This window comes from Notamacropus eugenii, chromosome 5 (assembly GCF_028372415.1).
Source record: "Notamacropus eugenii isolate mMacEug1 chromosome 5, mMacEug1.pri_v2, whole genome shotgun sequence".
NCBI classification, from domain to species: domain Eukaryota; kingdom Metazoa; phylum Chordata; class Mammalia; order Diprotodontia; family Macropodidae; genus Notamacropus; species Notamacropus eugenii.
Genome location: NC_092876.1, coordinates 3,714,602 through 3,724,255, shown reverse-complemented (window position 1 = coordinate 3,724,255; position 9,654 = coordinate 3,714,602). Strand labels below are relative to the sequence as shown.

The 9,654-nt window shown below is 41.5% G+C and overlaps 1 protein-coding gene across 1 annotated transcript in view; it reads right to left on the bottom strand.

Moving 5' to 3' along the window:
• Positions 1-2,148: 2,148 nt before the first annotated feature.
• The window catches only part of LOC140508143 (uncharacterized), a 29,603-nt gene continuing 22,097 nt past the window's right edge, over positions 2,149-9,654 (bottom strand). The window contains exon 6 of the mRNA XM_072615906.1: positions 2,149-2,300. Coding sequence (XP_072472007.1) covers positions 2,149-2,300 — 152 coding nt within the window. The remainder of the gene's footprint in view (positions 2,301-9,654) is intronic.

Sequence of the window (9,654 nt, the reverse complement as noted above, 5' to 3'; positions counted from 1 at the left end):
TGCCCATATGTGAAATCAGGTAGTTGGACCCCATGGCTTTCAGTTCCCTTTCAGAGATGAATCTATGTTTCTATGACAAGTTGTTGTTTGGATCTTTGGGGCATAGACCCCTCCTGAAATCACACAGAAAGGGCTGAGGTCTCCAATATGAACATTTTCCTAGATTTTCTTCAAGTTAGCAAGCATTTATTAAGTACATACTACATTCCAGACCCTGTGCTTAAGACCACGGACATAAAGAAAGGCAGAAGGCAAGTCCTGCTCTCAAGGACTTCACAGTTTAGTGGGGAAGTCAACAGGCAAACAATTATGTAGAAACCCACTATGCCCAAGATAAATTGGAACTACTCAGGAGGGAAGGTACTAAGGCTAAGAAGGACTGAAGAAGACTTATTGAAGAATGAAGCTTTTTGGGGGGACCTCAGGGAAGCCAGAGTGAGCATGAGGGGCAGCCAGAGAAAACATGGAATCAGGAGATGCAGTGTCCTGGTCAAGGAACAAGGAGAAGGCCTGTACCACTGAATACTCCGTGTGTGGAGGGGGAATATGGTGAAAGAAGACTGGGGAGGTGAGAGAGGGGCAGTGCTCCCCGTAAATGTGCCTCCTTAGGCCAGTTTTCCTCAAGGGCCCATATCACACAATCCTGGAGGCTGTGATTACCTTGTTGTCTCTGGGCTATAAAAGCCTCTGTCTAACTGCAGGGTGAATGGTGATATTACCAATCTCCTCAACCTCTGATGGAGAGAGAGACACTCTGCCCCTGTGTCCCCCATCCTAAAGAGCTCAGAGGATAAGGACTCCTGGGATGCCTGTTTGAACTCTTTGGCTTTCTCCATCAGGTCTGTGGCTGTATAATCCTTAACTGTCAGGCTCTGCTACACAAGGGATGCGTTGCCATGGATAGGCCTCATGTTCTCCACTCTCACTTGTGGCTGCCCATTAGTGGCTCTTCTCCCCTCATCATCACTCTCTTCCTCCTCCTTGGGGCCCAGGTCTTCAGGTCCCATTCCTCCTTCACAATCCCATGTCTTCATGAGAAAACTGCCTGTTCCTATTCTCTGACCATTTATCCACTGGCAATCACTTTAGTGCATTTGCAAGAGAACTAGATGGCAGCACAGGTCAGTCCTTCCAGAGTGTCTGTGAGAGTGGAGCCAGCATGTCAGTGGCAGAAAGAAGAAAGTTAGAACAGAAGAGGTCTTGCCTTTCAAAGGTTGTTTTACCCACTTAATATACTACTTGTCACTAGCCAGTAGAAACTATATCTTTTTATATAGCAACTAGCCATTCATTTTGTTGTTCATTTAACCCCATGATTTGGGGGTGAAAAACCCCCAAAAAAGAAGTTCCATTTCTCAACAAGAGATCTTATAAATTCTCCAAGCATTTTCTACCTCATCCATGTGTAAGGGAGAATTTTCATTGTATTCTGATTATAAATCAAAATATAGCTGGCAATGCATTATAGGAGCAGCTGGGTTACACAGTGGATGGAGTACCAGGCCTGAAGTCAGGAAGACTCATCTTCATGAGTTCAAATCTGGCCTCAGACACTTACTAGCTGGGTGACCTTATGCAAGTCATTTAAGCCTATTTCCTCAGTTCCTTATCTATGAAATGAGCTGCCAAAAGAAATGGCAAACCACTCCAGTATCTTTGCCAAGATATGACTGAAACAGCTGAACAACAAAAGGCCTTGTATAGAGAACTGGACTCAAGAGTCAGGAAGGCCTAAATTCAATTTTCACCTCAGACACCTCTAGCACTGTGACCTTGGACAAGTCATACCCTCTCCCTGCAAGAGAGACAACAGGAACTTCCTTTAAATATTGTTGTGAAGCTCACATGAGAGATATTATCTCGAAAGCACTTGACCCCATAACGGCCACATAGCAGGCACGACTAAAAGGTTAGTTGTTATTGCTTTCTTGTTATTTTTGAACCACCTTGAGGCAGAAACCCATCAAAGAGGGAGTAGATCAGGTGTTGCACCAAATACTCCAAACTTCTGTTAGGGGAGAAAAGTCCAGCTTTGGTTTGTAGTTGTGACCTAAGTGATCATTGTTTAATTAAATACTCACCAGCCATAAGGAATGAAATGTCTACCTAGAAATTATGTCTTTTGGACTTTTCTTTCATCAGATTTGTTTAGTAAGGTGAGAGTGTATAAAAAAGTTTTATCACATTCAATTTCTCTCCAGTGTGGATTCTCTTATGTAAAGTAAGATCATAGCTTCTTCTAAAACACTTTCCACAGTGATTACATTCATAAAGTTTCTCTCCAGTGTGGATTCTCTGATGTAAAGTAAGACCATAGCCTCTTCAAAAACACTTTCCACATTGATTACACTCATAAAGTTTCTCTCCAATGAGGATTCTCTGATGAAGAGCAAGACTGGAACTGGGACTGAAAGCTTTTCCACACTGATTACATTCATAAGGTTTCTCTACAGTATGGATTTTTTGGTGTTTAACAAAATTGAAGTTTAGTGTGAAAGCCTTTCCACACTGATGACAATCATAAGGTTTCTCTCCAATGTGGATTCTCTTATGTACAGCAAGACTGGAGCTTCATCTACAAACCTTTCCACACAGATTACATTCATAAGTTTTCCTGTTACTGTGAATACTATGATGAATAATGAAGAATGAGTGTTCATTACAAGCTTTCCCAAATTCATAACACTCTTGTTGTTTCTCTCCATTATGAATTTTGTTGGTAAATAAGGCATGACTGTTGACTCAAGTCCTTCCCCCAATGATGACAATCATGAGGTTTCTCTCCTGTGTGGATTCTGTGAAATGCAACACAGATTTGTCTCCTAGTGGAGTCACAAGGACCATCCCTCTCCTCATGAATTTCTTTCAAAGAAATGCTGAATTTTGCAGTACCATCTTTCATTTCAGGTCTAATCTCTCCTGCAAGAAACAAACAAAGTAACATATATAAAGAGACACATGTACACACATAATTAGAATTATAATCCCTTCCCACTCTTGGGATAAAGTAAACTAGGCTGTCTTTACCCAGTTCCAGACAAAAGTCTTCAAAGTTCAAAATCCATCATTTGAACATGCCATTAGTTCACATCTGCAGGACAATTTGATTTAAAATAGCTTCATACACCATCACACTGAATCCTCACAAACACCTATGTCATGGGCAGACCCAGCATTCTCATTACATTCATAGCTCATATCACAAGTTCAGAATGGCTGAGTGACCTGCCCAACAACTCAGCACTGAGACTAGAACTCCAATCCTGCAAGTGGACATGCTCTGTCCATGGTAATAGATCTCCTTTCTCTATTCTACTGTCTTTTGTTTCGTTTTCTTAAAAATATATTTTATTGGGGGTGGAATCAACATGGTGGAATAGAAGGATGCACCTCTAGAAGTTCTCCCCCCAAAGCCCATAAAATACCTGTAAAAAATGACTCTAAGCAAATTCTCGAGGAACAGAAGCCAGAAAACGACAGAGTGAAAGAGATTTCCAAGCCAAGGCAGCCTGGGAGGCCAAATGGAAAGGTCTATTGCACTGGTTGCAGAAGAGAGCACAGCCTAGCCTTGGCCATACCATGGCAGGGACAGGACTGGAGGGGGTTTCAAGGTGACATGAGGAGCAACTGCGGGTCCCAGATCCTTCAACTCACAAATGCCAAAGACAGCGTCAAAGGTCAATGGAAAGCTTTTTCACCTAGGTCAGAAGGGAATGCAGCATTTTAGCCCTGGCCCTAGGCAGTGGCAGCTTCCATTGTTGAAGCCATGGCCTAAACACACTGGTGGAATTCAGCAGGTGATCTGGATCTCAGCCCTGTGGTGAGGAGGAGTGCTGGCTGGGGTGGTGGAGCTGGTGGAGGCTCTGGAGAGGGAATCCTGTTCACAGACCAAAGCCAAATGGAAATACATGGTTCAACAGCTCACTGAAAAAATAAGTCTTTAAAAATTAGAATGGAGCAGATGGAAGCTAATGACTTCATGAGAAACCAAGAAACTACAAAACAAAACTGAAAGAATGAAAAAAGTACAAGACAATGTGAAATATCTCACTGGAAAAACAACTGACCTGGAAAATAGATCCAGGAGAGACAATTTAAAAATTATGGGACTATCTGAAAGTCATGATAAAAAAAATAGCCTAGACATCATCTTTCATGAAATTAACAAAGAAAACTGCCCTGACATTCTGGAACCAGAGGGTAAAATAAATATTGAAAGAATTCTCCAATCCCCTCCTGAAAGAGATCCAAAAAGGAAACCTCCTAGGAATATTGTAGCCAAATTCCAGAGTTCCCAGATAAAGGAAAAAATATTGCAAGCAGCCAGAAAGAAACAATGAAATGTTGTGGAAATACAATCAGGATAACACAGGAGGTGGCAGCTTCTACGTTAAGGGATCAAAGGGCTTGTAATATGATATTCCAGAAGTCAAAGGAACTAGGATTAAAACCAAGAATCACCTAACCAGAAAAACTGAGTATAATACTTCAAGGGAAAAAATGGTCATTCAATGAAATAGAGGACTTTCAAGCATTCTTTATGAAAAGAACAGAACTGAATAGCAAATTTGACTTTCAAACACAAGAATAAGAGTAGCATGAAAAGGTAAACAGGAAAGAGAAATCATAAGGGACTTGCTAAAATTGAACTGTTTACATTCCTACATGGAAAGATAATATTTGTAACTCTTGGAAGTTTTCTCAGTATTTGGGTACTTGGAGGGATTATACATACACATAGATACAGAGCACAGGGTGAGTTGAATAGGAAGGAATGACATGTAAAAAAAAATAAAATTAAGGGGTGAGAGAGGAATATGTTGGGAGGAGAAAAGGAGAAATGGAATGGGACAGGTGATCTCTTCTGAAAGGAGCAAGAAAAAACTTTTTCAATGGAGGGGAAAAAAGGGAGGTGAGAGGGCAAAAGTGAAGCTTCCTCTTATCACATTTGGCTTAAGGAAGGAATAACATGCACACTCAATTTGGTATGAAAATCTATCTTACACTACAGGAAAGTAGGGGAGAAGGGAATAAGTGGGGTGGGTAGGGATGATAGAAGGGAGGACAAATGAGGGGAGGGATGTAATGAGAAGTCAACACTTTTAGGGAGGGATAAGGTCAAAAGAGAGAATAGAATTAATGGGGGGCAGGATAGGATGGAGGGAAATATAGTTGGTCTTTCACAAGAAGACTATTATGGAAGTCTTGGGCAAAACTACACATATATAGCCTATATTGAACTGCTTGCCTTCTCAGTGGGGATGGGTGGGGAGGGAGGAAGGGAGAGAAGTTAGAAGTCAAAGTTGCAGTAAAGAATGTTGAGAATTGTTCTTACAAGTAACTGGGAAATAAGAAATACAGGTAATGAGGTACAGGAATCTATTTTGCCCTACAAGAAAAGAGAGAAGATGGGGATAAGGCAAGTGAGGGGTGTGATAGAAAGGAAGGCAGATTGCAGGAAGGGGTAATCAGAATGCATGGTCTTTTGAGGGGGGAGGAGAGAGAAGGGGAGAAAATTTGAAAGTCAAAATAAATGAAGTGTGAAAAATGTATATTTCATTATTGCAAGGTAACTGCCAACCTTGACCAACCACCCCCCCTGAGCAGTCAGGAGCCATCAACATTGGGCCTAAGCCTCTGACAGCAAAAACATTAAAATTCACTGAAGGCTCAGCAAGTAGTTACCTTTTTTTAGTAATAAAATGTGTTTGAAGTAGGTACTTTTCTTTTGGACATAATAGTACTGCACATAAAATATACAACAGAATACTATAAACGCAACTTTTATATGCAGTGAGAAACCGTAATATTCAGGTGACTCAGTTGATTGTAATACTGATTTTATTGTGGTGTTCTGGAACATAACCCACAATACATCTGAGCTGGGCTTAAAAGTTTTGTCTCTTTGGGTTTGATTTGGAGACTTTACTCCCTAATTCTCCTCTTCTTAAACCATTTAGGAGCCTCACTTCTTGTATGGCTTTTCCCTTTCAGAAGCTTAGTGAGGTACCAAGAAAACTGGAGGTGCTCAATCCCTGCTGATTGACTAATTGACCGGGGCCAGGGCTGACACCAGGCCCCAGATTCTACCTCAGGCCCTGTACTATGGTCTCTGTCTTAGTTCACAAATGGAGTTTCTGGTCTCAGCCCTGTTTCTGGCCCTTTACTGCACCTTATCTCCTATAGTGAGTGGCCTCTGCCTAGTTCTAACCCTGCTGTGACCTTACCAGACTCATAGTGAAGATCCCAAACACTTCCTTCTTGCTCCTGAAGCATCTCATACTATGGGACACCTGGGAGTTTCTCCCTCCCACTTCCTCAGACTAAAGGTGGCTGTCAATGATTCTGGCCAATGATTCTCCAAGGACATGCCAAAGATTGAACCTCAGAGATCAAGGGATGGACACAGGTTGATTATTTATGTAAAGCAGAGCCTTGGATTAATTCTAAGTAAGGCAGCAGCCTTTGCTACTACTTGGGTGCTACTGAATAGAGAGAGAGAGAAAATCATAAAAGCAGGCTGTCTGAGTCCGTTGAGTCTCAGTGTGGCCTTCCCTGTGGCAAGGCTATCCTTTGACATGTCTCTAACTGACTCTCTTGGAGCAGCTAGGTGGTTCAGTGCATAGAGTACTGGTCAGGAACACTGTAGGTCAAATCCTACCTCAGACACTTACTAGCTGTGTGACCTTGGGCAAGTCACTTAAGCTTGTCTGCCTCAATTTCCTTACCTGTAAAATGAGCCTGAAAAGCAAATGGCCAACAACTCTAGCATCTTTGCCAAGAAGACCCCAGACAGGACCATGAACAGTCAGAAACAACTGAAATGCCTGAACAACATAACTGACTCACTGGCCCATTAGTCCCAGCAGCTTTTCTAATTCTTTTCATTCTTCCCCAACCCTCCCTTCTGTCTCACTCCCACTGTCCACTCTGAACTCACCCAAGAGAAATTTGCCTCATATTTCATGGAAAACCTTGGGTACTTGGGCAAACTCCTTTCCCTGTGTAAATCAGCCCATTCCAGCATGTCATCTTCCTCAGTATACTGCCTCTCCACCATACCCATTATTTCCTTATTCTTCAGTCCTTCACTTTAGGGCCTTCCCTCTCTCAATGAGCTATAATTTGTCCTGTTCAAAACAGGTTTCTACAATGTGTTCAAAACAGGTTTCTACAATGTGGTTGGAATATTGTCAGCACTCCCACATCCTCCTTTAGTGAAGGCCAGAGTTTCAGTTAAGAAAAGCCTGGACCTAATAGTCTCCTTTGTTATCTTAAGTAAAGTCAGAGTATGCTTTTTGGTGTCAGTGAAGCAAAAGGGTTGATTTAGTAACTTCCTTACCAGATCCTTCTCCTGGCATCTTAGCAATAAGGAAAATCATAGATGTCCCGAGTTGCAATTTCAACTTTGTTAGCTCTGTTAAGATACTCTTTCTTGTGTTCACAACTTCAAGGGCCTGTTTATGACAGGATGCCTGTCATCAGAGTGATGGGATTTTCTCCTTATCATATGTCATGGAGACATATGCTATAGAAAGGAAATTCACACAGCTTGGGATTATAAAACCCAACTGACACTACTTTGTGAATTGTCTTACTAAATTTACAATTTGTTCAACTAAGAGAGTTCCTTTCTCATGGTAAAATGTATTTAAACCAGTCAGTTTCTATACTGAGTCAGTCAGATAACCTCTGATTCTGCAGTGTTATGAACGTTTTCTTTAAAAGGGAATTAATTAAAAAATAACGCATGCCTTTAACCTGAAGTCTTTTCTTGAACCAAGTTTTCAGGCTGACAGCAGTCAAAGTAGTAGTTTGGGGAAAATTTATATATCCATACTTCATTGTAGCCTTCAGGGAGGAAGGAGAGTAAGGAGAAAAAACAATAAAGGAAAGAGTGCACAGCAGAGAAGAAAAGAAAACTTACAAGGAAAGAAAGAAAAGCTGGACAGGTAAAAGACAAGGCAGAGGATTTACTATGTAGGTCTTCCTGAAAAGGAAATGTATTGCTCTATACTTTGAATCCTCTTTCAAGTTCTGCTATGCACATTGCAATGCTTTTTTTTTTAACTTCCTTGTTTTGTATTTGATTTTTAAAAAATTCAAATAAAAATTCTCTAAACTAATAAGAGAAATGTGAACCGAAACAACTCTGAGGTGAAAGGAAAACTCCTAGGACTTTGAATAGTTCCCCAGACTCAGCTCTTTCCCTATATCCTCTCTAATAAGGGAAGGACTAGGCCTTTCACAAATGCTAATGAACAGCGACAGAAGGTACCCTTTTCTTTGGCCTCATCTAAACAGCTCTGCTAAGGGCTTTTGAGAATCGGAAGGTGATCCAGAAGTTACCTTAACCTGCTTTCTTAAGTTTCTCTATTTACCAGAAACATTGGACCAGAGTATGAGGCCAGGTCCCTGTCTCCCCCCTCAACCACCCCCGCCCCAATGCATAATATTTTCTGCCAAAATGCGGACTTAGCCAATTAGGCAATTCAGCTCATCCTCTCTGTCTCCTGCTGTTTCTACTCTCCAAAACAAGCTAAATTTCAATGGCTGTAAGCTGCCTATTGGGGTTTACTTGGTGAATTTCTTGTATCTTTCTTTTCTTCTTTTCTTTTCTGTCTCTGTGGTTTTCTGCCTCTCTCTCTTCTCACCTCACTTTCCTTTCTACCAAACCTTAAACCCATTTCACTCTGGAGCTCATGGATGGACAATAGGTCCCTGGCCAAGTACCACTGAATGGCTATTTTGGGGGCCTTCCTGGCTCAGAGTGAATGTAAATAGAAAATATTACTCTTTTGGTCAACAACCCTCAGGGTCTTACCTCCCAGGCTGATTTTCTTTCTTTCTTTCCTTTTAATTAAAGGGGCCATTTCTTGACACATTTCTTTTTTTATTCAAGTTTTCAACATTCATTTCCACAAAATTTTGAGTTCCAAATTTTCTCCCCTCACCCACTCCAAAATGCCAAGCATTCTAATTACCCCTATCACCAATCTGCCCTCCCTTCTAACATCCCTCCCTTCCCTTATCCCCATCTTCTCTTTTGTCCTGTAGGGAAAGATAACTTTCTATACCCCATTACCTGTATTTCTCATTTCCTAGTTGTATGCAAGAACAATACTCAACAGCTGTTCCTAAAACGTTGAGTTCCAACTTCTCTTCCTCTCTCCCTCCTGAACCATCCCCACTGGGAAGGCAAGCTATTCAATATAGGCCATATCTGTGTAGTTTTGCAAATGACTTCCATAATAGTCGTGTTGTGCAAGACTAACTATATTTCCCTCCCTCTTATCCTGCCCCCTATTTCTTCTACTCTCTCTTTTGACCCTGTCCCTCCCCAAGAGTGTTGACTTCTAATTGCTCCCTCCTCCCATTGCGCTCCCTTCCATCATCCCCCACCCACTCTGCTTATCCCCTTCTCCCCCACTCTCCTGTATCGTAAGATAGACCTTCATACCAAAATGAGTGTGCATTTTATTCCTTCCTTGAGCCAAATGTGATGAGAGTAAGCTTCACGTTTTTCCTTGCCCCTCCCCCCTTCTCCCCCCCACTGAAAAGTCTTTTACTTGCCTCTTTTATGAGAGATAATTTGCTCCATTCTATTACTCCCTTTATCCTCTCACTATATTCCTCTCACCCCTTAATTTCATT